Source organism: Drosophila novamexicana, unplaced genomic scaffold, assembly GCF_003285875.2.
Source record: "Drosophila novamexicana strain 15010-1031.04,08,12 unplaced genomic scaffold, DnovRS2.1 tig00004560-arrow-pilon, whole genome shotgun sequence".
NCBI classification, from domain to species: domain Eukaryota; kingdom Metazoa; phylum Arthropoda; class Insecta; order Diptera; family Drosophilidae; genus Drosophila; species Drosophila novamexicana.
The window spans coordinates 3074822-3095983 of NW_020825054.1; the positions used below are offsets into that span (position 1 = coordinate 3074822).

General features: G+C 40.6%; 5 protein-coding genes across 7 annotated transcripts in view; 3 read left to right on the plus strand and 2 right to left on the minus strand.

The window, feature by feature from the left end:
• The window catches only part of LOC115770914 (myosin-11-like), a 34943-nt gene extending 25205 nt beyond the window's left edge, over positions 1-9738 (minus strand). For 2 of the 3 annotated variants that reach the window (XM_030716361.1, XM_030716359.1), the window contains exons 1-6: positions 9247-9738; positions 7172-7876; positions 7039-7085; positions 6052-6280; positions 2863-2976; positions 2433-2681 (exon numbers count right to left, since the gene is read on the minus strand). In XM_030716361.1, the coding sequence (XP_030572221.1) occupies positions 2433-2681; positions 2863-2976; positions 6052-6280; positions 7039-7085; positions 7172-7666 (1134 nt within the window). In that variant the 5' untranslated portion in view covers positions 7667-7876; positions 9247-9738. The remainder of the gene's footprint in view (positions 1-2432; positions 2682-2862; positions 2977-6051; positions 6281-7038; positions 7086-7171; positions 7877-9246) is intronic. The other variant, XM_030716360.1, reaches the window with a different exon arrangement.
• Positions 4183-5993, plus strand: LOC115770852. The gene has a single exon (XM_030716290.1). It carries the CDS (start codon positions 4302-4304, stop codon positions 5991-5993), a length of 1692 nt encoding a protein of 563 aa, XP_030572150.1. The 5' UTR covers positions 4183-4301.
• Positions 9739-11295: 1557 nt separating the features above from the next.
• On the plus strand, positions 11296-16868 carry LOC115770662 (T-complex protein 1 subunit eta). Its single transcript, XM_030716029.1, has 5 exons — positions 11296-11408; positions 11747-12007; positions 12064-12883; positions 12944-13267; positions 16411-16868. Exons 1-5 carry the CDS (start codon positions 11406-11408, stop codon positions 16638-16640), a joined length of 1638 nt encoding a protein of 545 aa, XP_030571889.1. The 5' UTR covers positions 11296-11405; the 3' UTR covers positions 16641-16868.
• LOC115770661 lies at positions 13320-16305 on the minus strand. Its single transcript, XM_030716028.1, has 2 exons — positions 15674-16305; positions 13320-15386 (listed from the first exon to the last, which is right to left on the minus strand). Exons 1-2 carry the CDS (start codon positions 15999-16001, stop codon positions 13771-13773), a joined length of 1944 nt encoding a protein of 647 aa, XP_030571888.1. The 5' UTR covers positions 16002-16305; the 3' UTR covers positions 13320-13770.
• A 438-nt stretch (positions 16869-17306) lies between the features above and the next one.
• LOC115770736 (transcription factor Adf-1) lies at positions 17307-18399 on the plus strand. Its single transcript, XM_030716138.1, has 2 exons — positions 17307-17672; positions 17753-18399. The coding sequence occupies exons 1-2, from the start codon at positions 17459-17461 to the stop codon at positions 18295-18297; spliced, it is 759 nt and encodes a 252-aa protein (XP_030571998.1). The 5' UTR covers positions 17307-17458; the 3' UTR covers positions 18298-18399.
• The last annotated feature ends 2763 nt before the right edge of the window (positions 18400-21162 follow it).

Here is a 21162-nt window from a genome sequence, read left to right on the forward strand (position 1 = left end):
TTTCGGGGGGGCTACGCTTTTACTGTCGTTTGACGATGACGCTGAAGATGGCCACAAATTTTGCAGTGTGTGTGTGTGTGTGTGTGTGTGTGTGTGTGTGTGAGTAAAGTGTGCCTGTATGTGTAGCAACATATCGTATTTAAAATAGCGTTAACATTTAAAAAGATTTTCACTGACCCCAATTGGTGGGACACACACTCCCCACACTAACACACTTACAAACACACACACACACACACACACACATTTGTTTATTGATGCTGCTGTTGCTGCTGATGTTGTTCCTGTTAGATGACATCGTTCCGATGTAGTTGCAGTTGCTGCTGCACTTAGTCTATGCAAATGATTAATCTTACAGAAAGACCGCCCGACGACTAAAGAACTATTAAACAGCTAATAATATTGAAAGCCCGCTTCGATATGCTTCGATAGTGAATATTTATAAAAAAGGGAAGAATAACAAAATCCAACTACAGGCGGGCGCGATTAATGAACTGTAAAATTGAATTCAATCAGTGGAACGAAACGGAACGGAACGCTGCATAGACAATTAATTTTTCCAAATGTTTTTCTGCCTTGGTTAAGCTGTGCTGCAAATTTGGTGAAATTATGAGTGCCCCGCCAGGCCCATAGTGCGTTAAGCCTAACAGTTTTGCAAAACAATGGGAAAAAGTGAAAGACAAACTGTAAATATGTACAATGTTTTGTTATCCGATTCAAAGGTAACAACAACAACAACAACAACAACAGCTCTGGCGATTGTACAAAAGGTGTTTTTTTTTTGTGTTTGATTTCGGCGCACACACACACACGCGCCATGCACTTGGTTTACTCTTTCACATTTTGCGGCACTTTGAAAAGGCCAACAAATTTCACCCAATTACAAACAATGGCAAAGACACATTGAGCCCATTTTTCGACAATAAAATTATATTTATAAATTATTTCTGATTTCATTTGCTTTGCATGTGTTGCATTATTTTTAGTTGCCTCCGACTCCAACTCCGCTTCCAAATATAAATAAAAACTCAGTACACTTGACACTTGGCTGCTGCGCGGCTGGCGACGGCGACGGCGACGCACTGAAAACGGGCCATGCGCACCTGCGTTGCCTGCGTACTGAAACAAAACTGAACTCAACCTGACATCGAGGCGTCGCTTGCTAGCGGCTTAGACCTCATTCATGCGAGTAGCGAGTAGCGCGCTCTTCACTCTCTCGCGCTCAGGTAAGAGAAAGTGAGTGCGAGTGAGTGCGGCTGCAGCTGTTTTTGTTGTTTCCCATGCCGTATGCGTATTTGTGTCTGTGTGTGCGAAACCGGCTTTTGTATGGCGCTCTCTTCTGCGCCTCCCGCGCTCTCTCTCGCAGCACTCTCTTGTTCGATCGACTTGCAACACTTGCGCTGCAGTTGCCTGCAGCGTGTTTGTCGTTTTTTTCTTTTTATCTGTCTCACGTTTCAGCCGCGTAGCAGGTTTTTATCGCGAGACGGCGATTGTTGTCTTTGGCCGTTCTCATAACTAACGCAAAATTATATCATAGATCATGCCAATCGCGCATAACCGCCGCAGCACTCAGCGAGAGCACGAAAAGCAAAACAAAAAACTGATACACATACAAATGAAGTTATCTAGAGATAGATCTTAACATTTAACCTGTGTGTGCTTGGCTGAGTGTTTTTTTTTTTTTGTCGTGCCAAGTTGGACAAGTTCAAGTGCCTACACCACAAGAGGTCAAATAACCCCTGGTTAAAAAAGTAATTACAAATAAAGTTAACAATATAAAAACTTTTTTAGTAAGGTAGTTATATTCCAGTTGTGGGGTGTTAATCTCGCCTTTAGTCTAATTAATTGCTCCGACTAAATTATTGCAGCTTTAAGACATAACCTAATAGATACTAAGGTTAAAAAAGCTTGAAAAGGGTTTTTAAATGGACTTAAAGTATCAAATAATAAAGATTGATGTTGAATAATAACGGAATAATTGCACTACATTTAATACAAAATGGTGATTTGAAGCTATATGTAGTTTTAGGTAACAAAAATGTATGATAAATGATATACGAAGTGGAAAAATCTTAACAAGGAAAGATTACTGGACTAATTCGTATTTTTCGCCGTTTTACTTGCTTCAGTGCTGTCTTGTTCTTTGAATTTCATGAACATGGTATATATTTGTCCCCAGTGTTGGCTAATTTATAAAAATATGACTCGTATGCTGCTACACAGCACTTTTACTTTCGGCATTTAACAATGTATGTATATAAATATGAATATAAAGAGCGGGTTTCATCGAAAAATGTAACCTGATATTTAGTATATGTATCTATATATATACGATAATTAATTCTTTCCCTTCGTATGCAAACATATTAAGGTTATATTCATTCATGAGCAGGTTGGCAACCCTACAATGTTAACTTTTGTTTTCAACTCACCTCAGTTGTAACTTGAGCCTGGTGTAGGGGATTTGGTAGTATATCATTGATGTCTGTTTCGTTTTTAGCTTTTGTGGCTATTGTAATTGTGGTTGTTGTAGTTTTCGTAGTTGGCTTCTTAAGCTTTTGGCTTGATTCGTTCGTTTTGGGTTTCGTTTTGGCTTCAGTTTGTCTCTTGCTATTTTGCAGTGTCTGCAAATCCTTTCTTAGTTGTCCTATATTACGTTCTTTGGTTTTGATTTCCTCTAGCTGCAATAGCAGAGACACAAGTCAAACACATATTTAACATCAAGACCCACTTCGACAAAGTACATATGTGTATATATATAAAGTATGGGTAGAAAAAAATTAATATGATAAAAAGTTGCCCGTCCGCTTCGACGGCTTGCGAATTGCGTTGGGTTCCTCACATCCACTGTGCGTAACTTACCAAACGTGTTATTTCAATTTTGGCTGACTTTTGTATCTGAGTCAATCGGTTTTCATATGCAGTTTTCAATTGGCGCATATCAGCTGCCTTACGTCTATCAGCCTGCCCAATGATCTGCAAGAAATCATTACGAATATATCTGGTTTTCTTCTTTTCGGAATTGGAACCACCTAACAACAACATTATCAAGCATCGAAACAAAAAAGCGCATTTGGCATGCAGTTAGTTGCACTTAGTCGCATTTCCATTAGCCAAACGAGACATATAAAAATACAATCCAAACAAAAAACAATATTTGCCGCCTGTCAGATAGGACAAGCATTAATGAAATTAAACCTGGCTATAAAAGCCAGAGCATGTGCCCGAGTTTCCCACTAGTTCACAATGACAGCCACACTCAACTGGTTGGTTGTTCTACTTTTTCTCAAAACCATTATCCTGCTGAACGCTGAGAATCAGATTCTTTTGCCAGCGGATGACAACGAGGACTCCAATCTTATGGTGGAGGTCAGCAAAATTTTATGTCGTGCCAGCATCAAAGTCCTGTTCGTTTACTTTGAGAATCAGACAACACATGATCATTCCGGCGAAATATTGCGTGAGGTTACCAAGTGTGACATATCCTATATATCGCTCAGGTGAGTTTATTTTAATAGAATCTCCTTTAAGAGCAGTCTGACAATAACTAAAGGTTCCTGTTTTACGCAGTTCATTTGCCAAATTAGACAACTCATAACTGCTTTTAAAGGGGCTACATATGCTTTTATTAAGGCAGGTATTATTGTTCATTTAGTCGACATATTACGATGTTCAACAATTTTTTATTTTCCTTGTATAAATGATTCTTAGAAGTTTTAAAGAACTTTAAGCATGACAAGTTACTCCAATTCTTTGATTTTAATTCAATCAAAAAATGTCTTTAACCACATTCTCTTTTCATTTTAGTTTAGATACCTGTTCAAAGTCACAACATAATGTAAAACAAAATGTAAAGCTTGCTTAAAATAAAACCACTGCGTCTTCAGTTTGGCTTTGATTATTGCTATTTTTATGTCTTTTGTGTTCATTATTTTCAATCAAGTTATTCGCAATCGCAGTACAAAACTTTTGCAGGCGTATGACCTTTTAATAATTTGTTTTTTTTTTATCTTTAATCCAAATGCTGAAAAGCGATTGAATTGGTCTTTCTAAGGTTTTCACCTTGACCCAGTTTAAACAGGAAACCCATTTCAAGCACGGACTGTTTTGATTCCAATGAAACCTTTTTTTTTTTGTAAATATGTTAATGTATATTTTAAATATTTTCTGGTAGAACTGTGCCAGTTTTTTCGTATTAAGCATATCCATTTTTGAACAGGTTTTTCTGTAGATTTTTATGTCCTTAGATAAATATCTTTTTGGCTCCTCAGAAAAGAATTTTTCCATAAAAAGTCTTGGAAATGGATTTACAACAGTTTTTTTTTACAAAATATTGGCCAAATCCGTGCATAAGTTGCTCAACTTTATTTCAATTTTTTTCGCTTCACAGAAAGAAATCCCTTCCGCTGGAGGCAGTCAAAGATGATGGCATATTGATGTACATGGTTATGATAATCAAGGACATATCACAGCCGCTAAAACTATCCCTGATGAATAAGAAATCTGCGGCCAAGCATCTGTCACATGTTATTCTACTCGTGCGGAATGCGGAGAAGCTCTCATTGGACTGGATGCGCGCCAGTTTTAGGCAATTCTGGAGCATTTGGCTGCTGAACATAGTCATAATCTTCTGGCGGGATGATCGCTTGCATGTCTATCGCTACAATCCATTTACGGATGATTTTCTGCTGCCGGTGCACGTGTCGCAGGGTGAGTTACCAACGCTGGCGCAGCTTTTTCCCAAGAAGATACCAAATATGCAACGCAAGCCGTTGCGCATGTGCCTCTACATGGACGATGTGCGGGCCATTTATGGACCGCAGGGCAAGCTCATGGGCACAGATGGATTGCTCTCCGGCTATATAGCACAGAGTCTGAATGCGACGAGGATTATAACACGCCCGTTGTCATATAGTGATCACAATCAGAGCGTAGATATCTGCGCCAAGGAGATAGCCAATGAGTTCGATGATTTGGCCATGAATATACGCTTCCTGGCGCCGGAAACGTTCAAGAAGCACGCCGAAGCCACCATAGCCCACAACCGGGATGATCTGTGCGTAATTGTTCCCAAGGCCAAGGCAGAGTTATTATTCTGGAACATCTTTCGTTCATTTGGCGGTTGGGTTTGGCTCGCCATTGGCACCTCCGTGCTGCTGGCCAATGTCTTCTGCCAGGTTCTCTGCGGCCAGCGACTGGGCTGCGCGGCCTTGGAGCTGTTCTCCTGCACCTTGTCACAGCCTGTGGCGCATATTCCGCGCAATAGTTCCGTCTGCATGTTCCTCATCTTCTGGCTGTACTTTGGCATGCTGATTAGCACAGCGTTTCGTGGCAATTTGACCAGCATGCTGGTCTATCGGAAGGCACTGCCCGACATCAATGATCTGAACACGCTGGCTGCCTCATCATACAAGATACTCATACGACCGCGTCATATGAGACATATACGTCAATTCTTGAGCTTAGGCCATGAGCTTGAGGCCAAGATTAGGCAGCTAATGCTGGAAGTGCCCGACTCGGAGCTGATTAATTACTTCAATCACAACTATCGATCCTATGCTTATCTGGAGAAATATCACATTGCCTCGTTTCAGGTGAATGCACGCCAGCACACGCTAATGGGCCGACCGTTGTTTCACCTGATGGACAGCTGCCTGGTGCCATTCCACGCGGTATACACTGTTCCATATGGTTCACCCTACTTGGGCTTTTTCAATCAGCTAATTCGCGGTGCACATGAATTTGGTTTTGAGCGTTATTGGGATCGCATTATGAATGCGGCGTTCATTAAGGCCGGCACCAAGGTGCACCACCATCGACGGCACAATAACGGCGATGATCCAGTCGTACTCAAACTGGAGCACTTTCACGCCGTGTTCTTTCTATGGGCCATTGGCTTGACGCTGGCATTCTTGATATTCTTATGGGAGTTGCTGCAAAATAACTGGGCCATAACAAAGCGCAAGCGCAAGACAACAGCATGCAAACTTTAACAGATATATAGTACAACAATAAGCTCTATATACCCAATCTAAGCGTATGTATATGTACCTGGGTTTTCTCCTCTTTGGTTTTGTTTGCTTCCTTTAGCACGGCAATTTCATTTGTCAGTCTTTGGATTTCATAGTTGATTAGGCCATCGGCGGCCACATGACTGCTGGCCTCCACGGCCAGCTCGTTGAGTTTCCTATTTCCATTTGATTTTTTCGTTGTCTCCAGCGTCTGCTGCAGTTTCTTGACTTCGTTCCGCCATTTTCGACTGTCGGCATCGTTTTGCGCTCTGCAAACAAAATTAGGCGCCACAATTAAAACAAACGATTAAAGAGTAACGGATCAGCAGGTGTTATCGTCAAGTTTGAGTGCCTCTGCTGGAATGACACCTACCAATTTCTATGCAGAAGAATGTATATGTCGCAAAACTGCAATATGTCTAAGAGGGTATTAAATCTTCGAAAATATAAATCGGAAAACTAGCAAGTGTCATTCCAGTTCTCTGCTGGAATGACACCTTCCAATTTCTATGCAGAAGAATGTATGTATCGCAAAACTGCAATATGTCTAAATCTTCGAAAATATAAATTGGAAAAGCTAGCAAGTGTCATTCCAGTTCTCTGTTGGAATGACACCTTCCAATTTCTATGCAGAAGTGTGTATATATCGCAAAACTGCAGTATGTCTAAGAGTGTATTAAATCTTCGAAAATATAAATCGGAAAAGCTAGCAAGTGTCATTCCAGTTCTCTGCTGGAATGACACCCTCCAATTTCTATGCAGAAGTGTGTGTATATCGCAAAACTGCAATATGTCTAAGAGGGTATTAAATCTTCGAAAATATAAATCGGAAAAGCTAGCAAGTGTCATTCCAGTTGTCTACTACTCACTTTTTATGCACATTTTTGCGTATAGCTTAAACTTTTGAGTGAAAATATCGCAAATAGCGATTGTCGTCTCGCCAGTTTATATATGCACATTTGCATACATTCTTCGAGTACAAGCAAATAAACTCGCAAGTGTCATTCTAGTTCTATTTGATACATACCTTAAAGCGCGCACAGCACCGCGTTCTGTTATCAGACTGGACTTTAGCTTAAAATAGAAAATATATATATTTATATATATGTAAATAAAATCATACACAAGGAGTGCAACTCTTTATTTATTTTATTATATACCTCATTTACTTCCAAACGCAGCTGCTCGGCGAGTGCGTTTAGCTTTTGTATGGTGTCCAGATTCTCTTGAAGCTTTCGCTTAAAGCGCTGTGGTGCGGCTGAAAGCACATTTACGCCGCCAATAATAACGGGTCGCTCGACTTTGCTGGGCTGCCTGACTGCGTCTTTTGCCGCAGGCGAGTTGGCAGCCTCGTCTGTCCCGTTATTGTTCTTGTAACGGCCTTTTATATTCAAATGAATGCCTTCGATGCGTGTGCGTTTCTCCTGATTGACGGCATCCCCAACGGATGTGAGCGATGCGCTCAGCTTTTTCTTACGTTTCAATTTATTTTTGCCCAAGTCTAGCTTTCGCCAGTCTTCATGGAAGCTCTGTTTTTCATTGGAGTCCCGCTCTTGCTCCAATTTACGCACTGCCCCATTGTGGGGCAACAAAATGTGTGCGTTTCTCTCATTGAACCCTTTGCTAGAGGTCGTTTTTATTTGATTTTCAGCCATTTTTTCATGTGTGAACCTTAAACAGATATCGTGTTCGCGGTTAACATTTACAAAAAATATAGCCGTCGTTTATTTTTTGTTTTTTTTTAAATATATATGCTGCATATGCGGTGTGGTCCGACCTAAGCGAAAGTCTCGTTACATTTTACTCTGCTCATTGGAAGTTATATAGATCAATTTCGCTGCCGCTGAGTTTCATTTAGGATTTTCCTGTAAGAAAATTGAAAAAATACTGAAAACAACTAAATACTGTAAAGCTGTTCAAGCATTTGACAGGTTTCCTCAACACTCGTTTACTTCTAAGACCTTTTGTTGTTTGTTTGTTTGTTTGTTCGGTTTTGCTATTCTATCAACAAGTTGAGCCCACTCTTATTGATTTATACAGCAAGTGCTTGCCACAATATGTGGCACACATGCAAGTGCAATTCATCAGAATATACAAATAGTCTAGTTAGCGTTACAAAGTAAGTTTTCACCATATCTAAAATGACGTCAAGCGGCGCGCCTTATAACATGATACAGCACCCCCTGTGGGCCGGCTGTACCACGCATGAAAATTGTACTTTATGATGGGCAAACGGAACACAAAAAATTCTTTACATTGTTCAGGCATCCGCTTAATGCTAGCAATACTCAAATATATATAAATATATTCACTAAATATATATATATATATAGCATATTGAGAGCGGTACAGTCTAGAATGAGACCCGTTATTGCGAGTTCATAGAGCACACGCTCTCAAAAAAAAAATTAAACGATCATCTTTATCAAGGCCGTGGATCTACGTACGGGAGCCGCATGCACTCTCTTCTGCTCTGAATATATAATGAATATATAGGATGATCCGATGACGATAGCAACCTGCTGTCCGTATACGTTGAATGGCTTTATAAATGCTGCTTAAGTAGATTATGCTTGAAAAGTAAATTTATTGGGCTCATGTTGCACATTTAATTAAATTAAAAATGTTTGGACCCCAAATGCTACTAAATGAATAAAGTGTTATTTGGGCTGAAGCACGACATGGTGACATCACATGAAAGGCAAGTCAGGCCGCCCACTACAGCTCCAACCACAGACAAAAAAGAGTACTCTGATCGGGTATGCGCGGCTAGGATATACCCAGCAGCCAGCTCCGTGCTGCATTCTTCAATTACTTTTGTATCCAGAGTCTGATTTTAATGACAATTGATTTCTTAACCAAACAGTTGATCGAAAAGGTTTTAAAACAAAAATAGCCATTCATCAACTATAAGACAAACTTCAAACTAAAAATCCTGGAAAAATACCGATATTCTCAAGTGGAATAAAAAACAACTTAAATTGCGGACAAAAAATAAACATCTCAATTCGAAACATGCCATTTTTAACCATTTTATGGGTACAGGGTATACAAAATATTGCGGCATATACGCTGCAAATTTGCACAATTTTAAACAAACTTTTCAGTCCAACATAAACATATGAGTATACAAAAGAAAAGATTTCGAAATGCGAAATGATGAGTCGTTAAAATACATATATCTATAGATTGTTCAAATGCTGATTCATTCAAGATGGTACAAATGTATACGCACCATTAACATTAAAAACCTTGGATATATTAACTAGAACAAAGTTTGGCTGGCGTCGTAATTAACATGAGAAATTTCTTGTTCTCACTCCACGCAAGTTTCGTAATAAAAACAAATGTTTATTTACTTGTCGGTCTTGTTTCTCGCAGTGTATTTCGCAATGACGTCAATATGTATACTAATGTTACTTTTAGTATAGAACGTGGCGCGTACTAAGTAAAAATATTCTCTTGAAAATTGTTCAGTGCACATATACAATAAATCATTTTTCATTTAACACTTGGAAATCCTTTACACTTTTACACAATTCGTTGCGGTTTTCGAGTCGTCACAAGTAGCTTTCAATATTACTTGAATTTCAATAATATATATTTCAGCTGCTGCTTAGATTCTTTCGAATATGTAGTACTATTATATTTGTTAATTAATTTATCAATTTATTAATTATAAAAACTCTCTATTCTAGTTTCGTTTTGCCTAGCGGTTGCGGAGATCTTTCGTTTCGGTCGGACACCGATTGACTAACCCGACGACACGAGCTTTTCTGTGCTTTTCACATTTCATTCCATTTAATTAAGAAAAGCTTTGGCATTTATGTCCATGTGTGTGTGTGTGTCTGCGTGCGTGTGGGTTGGGGTCAATTGCCGCCTGAGGGGTGTTAAAGCTTTCGCCAGCCCAAAGAAATTTTGACCGGGAACAGGCGCTCCCGGAAGCGGCAAATTGTTTGAATCTTAAGCATTTGTTTTGACTGCATTCATAACAATAACAAACTCGAGTGTGCCCCACTGAGCGATACCCTGTACCGACCTTCACAAAATGCATTCACAGATACACTCAAGCGCACACACGTAAGTACGTATATCTCGTATTCCAATCTGTTTAAAGCAGAGTGGCATGTTCCTGATTTATAGATGATACTAAAGAAGCCTACTTATATTCGATATTTATCGATCAATATAATAAATTATAAAACTTGTATTACATTATACGTTATACGATGCCCAACGGTCTAAATCAACTCTCCTCAGCCTGATCAAGTATATTCACAGCTTATGAGATCGGGAATGCATAGTTCACTCTGCTACGTATATCTTCAACAACATCATTGCACTCTTTCTTAAGCATTTTCAATGGGTATGGGGTATTATAAAACTGTTGGGGGCCGGCAGCAGCTGGAGCTTTACAAATGACACATAAATTTTTGACAACGACTTAACGACATGTTGAATGATGGACACAATTAGGACAGCCAGATTTTACATAAATAGTTCAGTATGTGTAAGAAACTTTAAGATCTAAACATAGAACTCTATGCAAGCAATAATTATACAGCTATACTTACATCTTAAATGCAATTATACTTCGTTATCCACGTTCCCATACAGTTACGGTTTCGTAATCATTTGAATTTGCAAACTCACTTGACATATTTCTTTAGCGACGTTGTCTTCGACATAGTAAGCGTTAAGCAACTAAAATTCCAATTCCATTTACCGAATTAGATTTAGGTGAAAACTATTTGAACATAGTTGATAATTGAATTGGCTTTTTAAATAGCTCCTCTGCTCAAAACGAACAACTCACTCAAGTTGAGCGGTCGGAACAAACTAAAAGCACGCAACACATTCTAAAATGGAATATGTTGTGTCCAACGACGAATGGAAGATCGCCAAATTTATATAAATAGCTAGAAAAAACGCTTCTATATTTGAAGTTTGTATAAAAGGGGACAATTACAGAAATGCTTTCCACACTATTTATTTATAAAAAGATATTAAATATTCTTCTACTCATAACGTTGAACTCTATTGACAAAGTTTTACTTGATATAAAAGCTTATTTTAAAAATAAAATATTTTTGTAACGGCTACATTTAAAACAACATGACAGTTGGTCAATGCATACGTCACATATTAGCACTCGATTAAAAACTATCGGTCATAATACTTGCGATATACACTACTTTGCATCTCTAATAGAGTTTAATCGATATAAAAAGTCTCAACCCTACCTTAATATCGATACTGTCATCGATAGCACGCATCTCTGCCGCTTACTCATTGCGGAAAACGTGAAAGAAAATCATATTGCCGCCTGTCTGCTACCAAAATTGATTGTTTTAACAAATATAAACGTAAAACGGCAAATTCCATCAATTAAATATGGTTAGTAGACATGTAAATTATTGCCTCAAAGGCAAATATAAAACATATTACAGTTAATTTTAGTAAATCATATAAGTAAATTAATTGCCATGTGCGCCGCGTTATTAGAATTTACGTTTTTAGTTTTAAAATAAGTGTAACTAGTCAAATAGTACTTGCAACAAGTATTTGTTGAACTGCATTTTAATGCAGTTGTGCATCATGCGGCACGCGAAACATAACCTTCAAAGAAGCTTCTCGCAAAACTGACAACACCTCGGCGCCCCCTCACGCGCACAAACTGTCAATTGGTCGAACGGCTGACTAATTTGGTGTTACCTTTTTGTTTGGTTCTACAGCAGCCACAAATTGTGCTCCTGAAGGAAGGCACCGACACGTCGCAGGGCAAGCCGCAGCTTATATCGAATATCAATGCCTGTCAATCTATTGTGGACGCTGTGCGCACCACATTGGGGCCGCGCGGCATGGATAAACTGATTGTGAACGCACAGGGCAAAGCGACCATATCAAATGATGGCGCCACCATCATGAAATTGCTGGATATTGTGCATCCCGCGGCCAAAACATTGGTAGACATTGCCAAGTCACAGGACGCTGAGGTAGGACTCAAGTGTAAATATTGGTTTGGGCACGTGACTAAATTATCATTCAACAGGTGGGCGATGGCACCACTTCGGTTGTGCTGCTGGCTGGTGAGTTCCTCAAACAAGTCAAACCCTTTGTTGAGGAGGGCGTGCATCCGCGTATTGTGATCAAGGCCATACGCAAGGCGTTGCAGCTGTGCATGGAGAAGATCAATGAAATGGCCGTGCGCATTGAGAAACAATCGAAGGAGGAGCAGCGCGCGCTGCTGGAGAAATGCGCCGCCACGGCCATGTCTTCGAAGCTTATACATCAGCAAAAGGATTTCTTTGCCAAAATCGTTGTGGATGCTGTGCTATCGCTGGATGAGTTACTGCCATTGAATATGATTGGCATCAAAAAAGTGGCCGGCGGCTCTCTAGAAGAATCCCAGTTGGTCTCAGGTGTTGCCTTTAAGAAAACCTTCTCTTATGCTGGCTTTGAGATGGCACCCAAATCATATGAGAACTGCAAAATTGCTTTGCTCAACATCGAACTGGAACTGAAGGCCGAGCGTGACAATGCCGAGATTCGCGTGGATAATGTCAAAGAGTATCAGAAGGTCGTTGATGCTGAATGGCAGATATTGTACAATAAATTGGCCAAAATCCATGAATCTGGCGCCAATGTGGTGCTTTCCAAGCTGCCTATTGGTGATGTGGCCACACAGTATTTCGCCGATCGCAACATGTTCTGCGCTGGCCGTGTGCCCGAGGAGGATCTCAAGCGTACAATGAAGGCCTGCGGCGGTGCCGTTATGACCACGGCGAATGACATCAAAGCCAATGTTCTCGGTCTGTGCGAGCGTTTTGAGGAACGTCAAGTGGGCGGCGATCGTTTCAACTTATTCCAAGGTGCGTACTAACTACTATGTAAGACATGATTGTCTTAATTGAATTATATTTCAAACCCAGGATGTCCCAATGCCAAGACCAGCACACTGATTCTACGTGGTGGCGCCGAGCAGTTCTTGGAGGAGACGGAGCGCTCGCTGCATGATGCCATTATGATTGTGCGTCGCACCATTAAACACGATTCGGTTGTTGCCGGCGGCGGTGCCATCGAAATGGAACTGTCCAAGGTGTTGCGCGATTATTCACGCACCATTGCCGGCAAGGAGCAGCTGTTGATCGCTGCCATTGCCAAAGGCTTGGAGATTATTCCGCGTCAGCTGTGTGACAATGCTGGGTTCGATGCGACCAACATTCTCAACAAGCTGCGCCAGAAACATGCCCAAGGTAAGTGAGATATTCTTCTATAGCTGCACCTATTTGAGTAGGAGGGTTTTGTCGAATTCCACACACAAAAGTGGAAAATTTGTGAGGCTGCTGCTTGAAAGTTTCGTTTTTCTTTGGGCCAACTTTAAACTTGTATTTAAAGATCTCATGGATCACATATAAATTTGGAACCTGTAAGACAGATAAGTGAAATATGGAACTCTAGTGTCCAAAAATTCTTAAATGCGATCGCCCTCAAGCTCAATTTTCAAACGCAACATATACTTTTCCAAATATCTAACCATGAGATGTATTTTCATCGCTTAAAGAAGCTATGATACTTTCTAAAGAAATAAGGCATCTTCGAGCCGATCAAACTGTTTCGCTGATAGCCACCTCCGCCTGTCTATCTATCCTGCTATGCTAACCAAGCTTATGTTTTCGATCCTTCTGACACACTTATCGTATCGTATATAATTTTATAGAATCAGTTAGTTAATTTTATTTTTCATTTCGATTTATATTCATTTTGAAATTGTCGCGCTCTGCTGCTGCAGCAGCTCGTGCCACAGGCGAAAGCATGGATTTAGACAGAGACCCGGCGTATCCGGGCAGAGGTTGCACATGTATTTGGTAAACTGCAACATGCCGCCCTTGTGACAATGGCGACAATTCTTGCGCGTCGGCTTACCATTTTTCTGAATGAGCACCAGTTCATGTTTGAGTTCCGCAACTTCAGCCTGGGGGGCAGCTCGATGGGCTGTGGTACGCTTGGCGTGTTGCTCTGCTCGCTTGCTGTTAACTGGTGTAGCTGGTGATGTCTCCGTTGCTGGCGCAGCAGCTGCAGTCGCGTTATCCTCCTTGAGAAGCGACTTAATGATGGCCACGCGAAACTCCGCGTATGTCTTTAATTTGGTGGCATCGTTGGCTCCGGTGTAGCCCCGTGTGGGCTGCGCGCTGCTCACATAAAGCACATGGGCATTAAAGACCAGCAGATTGAGCAAAAAGATGGCCAACTGTTGCTGCCGTTGCAAACCCGCACAGCTAGGCTGGCAGGTGATCAGCTGCTGGCGGGTAGACTGCGCGGGACGCAGCTGAAAGTCTAGCTCCTGAATAAGCTTCGGTCGTGCATTTATCTTCTGCATGGACATTTCCTTGGCATAGATGGCCAAGCAGTCGGAACTATAGAAATACACGCACTTCTCGCGCCGCCTCCACTTGGCCATCATCAGAGGCGTGGCATATCTGGTCGCTATGCTGTTCGCTGACAACTGTTGATAGACCAGGGCCTTGCTGTTGCCATAGCGATTTCTGTCCAGCAGCCCGCTGCAGTAGGTGCCCAACTTGGCCAGCTCATGCGCCAGCCCATAGCTACCATAATATTTGCACACGTAGACGCTATGTCCGCGCTGCTCGTGTGCCTGTAGCAGCTGCAGCGCCAGCTTGCAGCGCTGTGCCACCAACTGCCTGGAGTTGCGCGCCACCTGCTGATGCTGCTCCACTAACTCGGGCAGCAGGCGTATGATCAGTCCACTGTGCTCGCTGAGCAAGTGCAGCATTAGCGCGTTGCTGCGTTGCTTTGCTGGCAGCTCGTTGTAGTAGCTAAATTTACCCTTCCACTGGATGATGGGCTCATTGAGCACCAGCTGCTGCCCGCACGTGTACAGCTCCGACATGCGTGCATTGTAAAAGTTCAACAATTTGCCTGCATTGCCTGCGGCTTTGCAGGCATTTGCACCTGCTCCTGGTAGTTCCTCAAAGCTGAGCGCGTGCAGCAGCTCAATAAAACGTTGTTGCGACATTTTCGCCGCAAATCCCGAAAATCCTTGAAATGTGTGCTCGCACCAATAGTCGCTCAGCTGAGGCAGCTTCATGTCACACAACAGCAGGCACAGGCCTACAAATGTTTCCAGCTCCTCGGAGCTGGCTTTTAGCGACCCATTCCGTCCGTTGCAGCCACGTGCGAGCTGGCCGAAAAAGTCACCACGATTGCCCAGCAACTGATTAAAGTAATACAAAGGGCAGATCAATTTGCGCAGCGCTTTCAGACCCGTTTGTCCTGGGGGCGTATTGAACTTAAATATCAGCCGGGGTGTTGTCTGTTGCGCTGTCCACTCCGGATCATAGTCATCCACTTCATCTAAAGCAAGGGGAAATTAGCGTTAAACACGATAGTTATATGAGGTGAATAGTTCTATACGCTTGCAGAGTATAATTTAACTTTGTCATTGATATACCGTGAATCTATAGAGTATTCGTCAAAGTCGGCTGCCTTATGACTGCTATAAAAACTCTCTGTTTTGTGTGAAAAGTTTTAAGCATTTTGAGCATAGAGCATAGTGCGCATCTGCTCTCTGTCTGCAAGGGTATTCAATATTCGGCTACCCGGAGATAGCTGTTTTTGTTATACATGTATGTACACTTTACCCTCACAATACACATCGTTCGCTGCAGAAAAATTAATTTCCGAATAGCCATCCTCATCCGAATCGCTTTGTTGTTCCAACTCTGGTTTTGTATCCTCGACCGGCGGTGTCGCTGCTATTGTCACATCCTTTTGCGTTGCCACCGCCAGCTGCAGCTGGAGTTCGGTCAGATCGGGTTTTATATCCACACAATCGTAGTCGGCCAGGGGATAGCTGCTGGCCAGCAGCGGTTCCGTTTTAACATCCAAACTTTGACGCTTTACCGGCGAACGGTGCACATCCTGACGCGGTTTTAGCTGCTGTTTGCGTTTACGTCCAGATGTAGACATTTTTTACATAGATTTTAATTTATTTTTATTTTTTTATTTAATTCGCTGCTGTTCAGAATTTTCCGCTGGAACTAAAGTTTCTTTCGGCTAGCGCGTGTTTGTCTTGGCAGCTCTTTCGTTCGGCAGCTGTTGTGCATAGTGTGTGCTCTTTCGCACCAATTGTCATAGTCCGCATATTTGCTGCTTTGTCTTGCGCGCGGGCATTTTTACAGCAGAGTTGCCAACGCGTCGGAAATTGTAGTTGTTTGCTAGAGGTGAGCGCGCCAAGCATAACATTTTTTAACAATTTATATTTGCGATATATTTGTGAAGCTAAAGTATATATATTAATTTTTATTTTAAGTAAAAATGTTCTATTTATGAATATTATTAGAAACAACATTATTAATAATGAATCATTTAATTAAAGGTGGCCAATGGTTTGGCGTTGACATCACCAAGGAGGACATTTCCGATAACTTTGAGCAGTGCGTGTGGGAGCCATCGATAATAAAAATAAATGCACTCACCGCTGCCGCAGAGGCCGCTTGCATGATTCTGTCTGTGGATGAGACAATAAAGAGCCCGAAGGCCGGCGAGCCGCCCATGGCTGGTGGCGGCGGCATGGGTATGGGTCGTGGTATGGGCAGGCCCATGTAAAATAAAAAATACACTTAAAAAAAAAAAGAAACAGTTTAAAACAACACAACACTAAACATAAACAACAACACACACTCAATGCGCAACTCGCAAACATTCACTTGCATTTCTCTCGCTTAACTTAACACAATTTCACATGTATTACTGGTCATAAAACGCAGGCTTCTTTTGTTGCACTTATTAAACAATTTATATTATAACTGACCTATGTCTAATAAACAAAAAGGAAACATTATCACACAGACTTTTATTAGTCGTTAATCCACAGGTTGTTGACTCGAATTTTTCATGTGTTTTGTGTTTCGTGTCTGGTTTTATCAATGATGCAAATAAGCTTAGGAGCAAAGGCTCATGGGATCATGAATACACAAAATTTTCACAATCGTCTTTAAACCTATCTGTGAATATTAATTTGAATGATGAAGTGCTAGGGAAAGTTGTTAAGTTTTCATTCTTGATGCATAAAATATAAATAATGATAATCAATAATCAAGTCAATACACCCAAATAAAGGAAAATCCGTGTGCGCTTACGCTTAAAACTTAAAAATATTATCTGTAACATTTGTTGTCATCTGATGTACGACAAGTATTTAAGGCACATAAAACATTTTAACTTCAACCATCTGGCAACTCTCGTAGCGACTGTCGTGCGCTTTGCTAGCGTTTTCGTACGCGTCTTCCATTTAGTTCTTAGCTGTTTTTGTAGCCAGCACGTTGCTAGCGCGCGCATTTTTATATACACACACACACACGCACGCACACACACACACATGCACAAGCAACCAACCGCATTAAGAAGCCGAATATTGTTTTGCGATGGGCAACCACAAAGTGTTGAAAACCGCTGGCATTAATCTTAGGTATTCCATGTATGATTTTATTGATGCTGTGAAAAAACATCACATCATTTGGGATCGCGAGCATGAAAATTTTCACAATCGCGAACTGCGTGATCAGGCCTGGCAGCAAATTGGCCAACAGCTGTGCAAGAATTTTGAAGCGGCCAGCGGCGCGGAAAAGCAAGAAATTGGCAAGTTATGCATAGGCACCTCTGCCAGTGCTGTACAACAATGTAATATGTGTTTGTTTACGTTTTAATCTCGTTTGCAGCAAAAACGTTGCTAAAACGCTGGAAAAACACGCGCGATAGCTACTTGCGCGTGAATCGGCTGCGTCAAACCGGCGAAGAGGTCTGCCGCGCCTCCTACATCTACGAAAAGGAGCTCAGCTTTCTGTTAGATGTCAAAACGGAGGACGAGGAGGCGCCAAAGGAGGAACAAAAAAAACGCAAGCAATTTCGCATTCTAAGAACGCCAAATAAGCGGCGACGTGCCTCAGACAATCCTGGCACAACGCAGGATAATGAAGCGACATTAGCTGTGGATGGCCTGCACTCGGTGCTGGATACCCTAAATTACACAACAGATGCCTCAACGCCAGCAGCCAAAAGCGAAACAAGCAGCTCCTATGCCTTAGAGCTCAACTGCGCAAATAGCTCAGCTGCACATCCTGCAGCCGCAGCAGCTGCTGATCCTGATCCCGATCAGGCATTTTTTGATAGCATTAAGCCTCATATGCAGCGCATGAGCAGCGATCAAAAACTGGACTTTCAAATCGAAGTGCTAAAAATACTTCGCCACTTTAAGCCAAACTGATGATCCCAATTTGACTAAACAATTTATAGTTTTAAGCTTAGCAATAAATAAATACAAATATTTATCAATTAATACATATAGTATGTGACTCAGATGTATTAATCACAAAACCTACAACGAAACATTCTACGCATTCTTTTTGTGTCGGTAATTATCGGATGAAGAAATATATATCCATATTATATATACCATCCTTGCATGAGATTTTCTTATGATCAATCATTCATCATTAATTGCAAAACTCTCAGAATTTCATCTGTAAAGTTCTAGCTGTCGGGTCCAGATTTTTTTATTAATTATTAACTCATGCATTATCGCTGTTGAAAATGATTCCAATAGAACTTTTTCAAATTTTTTAACCCGTAACTGATTTTAAAATTACGTTCGGCATTCGCCAAGCAGCACGAGCACTGCAAAGTCGTGCAGCAGCTGTTGCTGTTGTGCGCGATATTTGTTATCGATGAATGCTGTTATTAACAGGGATCGTTGCTTATGAATTCATCTTTGATTAAATCTAAGAAAATGTAAATAAGCTTTTAATAAAAAGTAGGATGTTTAATATTGATAAACTTATTTAATGTGCCAAGCTAGCAAGGCCTTTCAACTTTTGTCAATTCAAATATTGGTTAGAGTATGCAGTTAAAGAATGAAATAACATTTATTTAAATGTCCATTCATTGCAATCCCATTACCATTTATTTTCGTTTATTGTTCAAAAACTGAAAATTAAATATATTAACCAAATAAATAATTTACCCGTTACTTCAAATATTTAGTAAATATGTCACATTTATTTGTTTAAAATTCATAATGAAACGCCGCATTACATAAATTGAATACGAACCGTTGGAACCGTCGGTATCGATTATTATCGATTACTAGGAAACAGGTTAAGTTATCAATGATCATAAACGTGAAAATTGTCAAGTCACTAGTTCTTACAGGTTTTGCGATCGACGCGCTCATACAAACCCCATATTATTTTAACCCATTTTCAATGGGTTTAGGGTACAAAAGGACGATAAAAGAACTCGACAGAACAAATCGAATGATAATTATCGTTCAATGCACACGACCATATTTAATAAAATCGATATTTCCCACTTGTTGCTTGTTTAAATCTATGAATTAATAACAATTTATAGAATTTCATACTAGCCAAAAACCATTTTCTTTTATGAACTTAATTTTGTACGATCGTTCCTATGACAGCTACATATGTATATGATATAGTGGGCCATTTTGAACAAGATTACTCTTATACATATATTTAAAGGATAAATACCAAATTCGGCCAAGCTAATGTGAAATTTCCATACCAGAAGCTGTTTTTCGTGAATTTTGGGAACTTTTGTACGCTTTTGACTGAACTTTTTCATAAAAATAAAATGTGCAGCCCTCGTATACGTACATACATATGTACATATGTATGTAGTCCAAAGCGGTTCGATCGGTTTTAGCTTATAAGAAGACATAAACCTGTATTTGACTCATACATTGGCCAATCGGGTTATTTATGTATCTACATACACACATATACACATGTAACAAGCGTTCAGCAGGACTTGTATGCAGCACACACACATACACACACACATATGAGTACTTGTATGTACTTCGCTCTTATTGACAGCATAATTGAGCGTTAAGGGAAACCACGAACACACACAAGCGCACAAAATGTGTAAGTGATTGAGTATCACATATTTGAGATAAGGCTCTATGCATACTTATATGTAAGTATGTGTGTTAATATGTGTACATATCCAAAGTGTTGGCAATTCCGCATTTTGCCGTCAGATCTAGCTTGTTAAATGCGCGAACTGCGGGATTTTCGCACTTATTTTCATATTTGTAACACAATTTGTAATAAAATATATATGTTTGTATAATTTAAACAAAAACATAAAACGTATGATTTTCTATAAAAGATATCTAATATCAAAATAATGTCTAATTAAACCGCTTATTTAGCCGTTTTGATCCTAAAACTAGCTTATATGTATTTTAGGTGAACAGCTCTGATGTACAGAGGCATGTGTGCATGTGTACATGTGTATGCATGCACACATATGTATCTGGATATGTGTGAGTTTATCGTCGTGTTCTCAGGTTTCGGGAATTTCTGAACAGAGGGATGAAGAGAGGACCCTATTGCGCCGTCTGTTCTGGTGGTGCACATTAGCAACGGGTCTGGCAGCTGTTCGGGGCACTTTATGCGTCGTTGCCTTTGTCTACGGCTACCTGAAATCCTCCACTCATAACGTATTCCCAGCGTGCGTAACGTATTTTCTAGGGACCGGCCCAGGGGAGATTTAGGTCAGATGAATGCCTCTCTGGCTTGTACCTGTAGCAATGGCGTGCATTGCAGTGGAACACCGAAATGCAACGACAGGAAGTCCCTTCGAGGCATTTACTTTTTCTGAATGCCACCTTTACTTATTGTTTCACTTGATAGGAGCCGGCTTTTGTTCGGCTCTTTAGATTCTATAGATTGAACTTAAGCGCGATTATATACAACAGTTAAAGTTAGTCTAAATTTGTATATACATACATATATACCCTTGCAGAGAAGGCTGTTATTATATTGCTACGAAATGTGTGAGCCATAGAACGAGAATTTCTCAAGCCCATATAGATACACATGTATGTACCTACATACATATATATTCCGGCATATATCTGCTAGGCAAATAGGTTAATCAGATTTAAAACTTGCCTAGTTCTATATTTCAGCTGCATACAGGACTTATGCCCAGGTCGGCCCAAATCAATCGAATACAGAGAAACAACAGACTCGGGCTTATGGGCTTTTATATGCTTTTAACCTAAAGCCTAACCTAGCTTTTAACCTTATCAGTATCG

What these genes read in the sequence shown, in the direction of transcription:
- LOC115770852 (XM_030716290.1), top strand. Translation starts at nt 4,302, where the DNA reads ATGGATTTACAACAGTTTTTTTTTACAAAATATTGGCCAAATCCGTGC.
- LOC115770662 (XM_030716029.1), top strand. An exon ending in CCAAGTCACAGGACGCTGAG is followed by an intron (nt 12,008 to 12,063) that starts GTAGGACTCAAG and finishes ATCATTCAACAG; the next exon opens with GTGGGCGATGGCACCACTTC. An exon ending in TCGTTTCAACTTATTCCAAG is followed by an intron (nt 12,884 to 12,943) that starts GTGCGTACTAAC and finishes TTTCAAACCCAG; the next exon opens with GATGTCCCAATGCCAAGACC.
- LOC115770661 (XM_030716028.1), bottom strand. Translation starts at nt 16,001, where the DNA reads ATGTCTACATCTGGACGTAAACGCAAACAGCAGCTAAAACCGCGTCAG. An exon ending in GAACGATGTGTATTGTGAGG is followed by an intron (nt 15,387 to 15,673) that starts GTAAAGTGTACA and finishes CCCTTGCTTTAG; the next exon opens with ATGAAGTGGATGACTATGAT.
- LOC115770736 (XM_030716138.1), top strand. Translation starts at nt 17,459, where the DNA reads ATGGGCAACCACAAAGTGTTGAAAACCGCTGGCATTAATCTTAGGTAT. An exon ending in CGCGGAAAAGCAAGAAATTG is followed by an intron (nt 17,673 to 17,752) that starts GCAAGTTATGCA and finishes TCTCGTTTGCAG; the next exon opens with CAAAAACGTTGCTAAAACGC.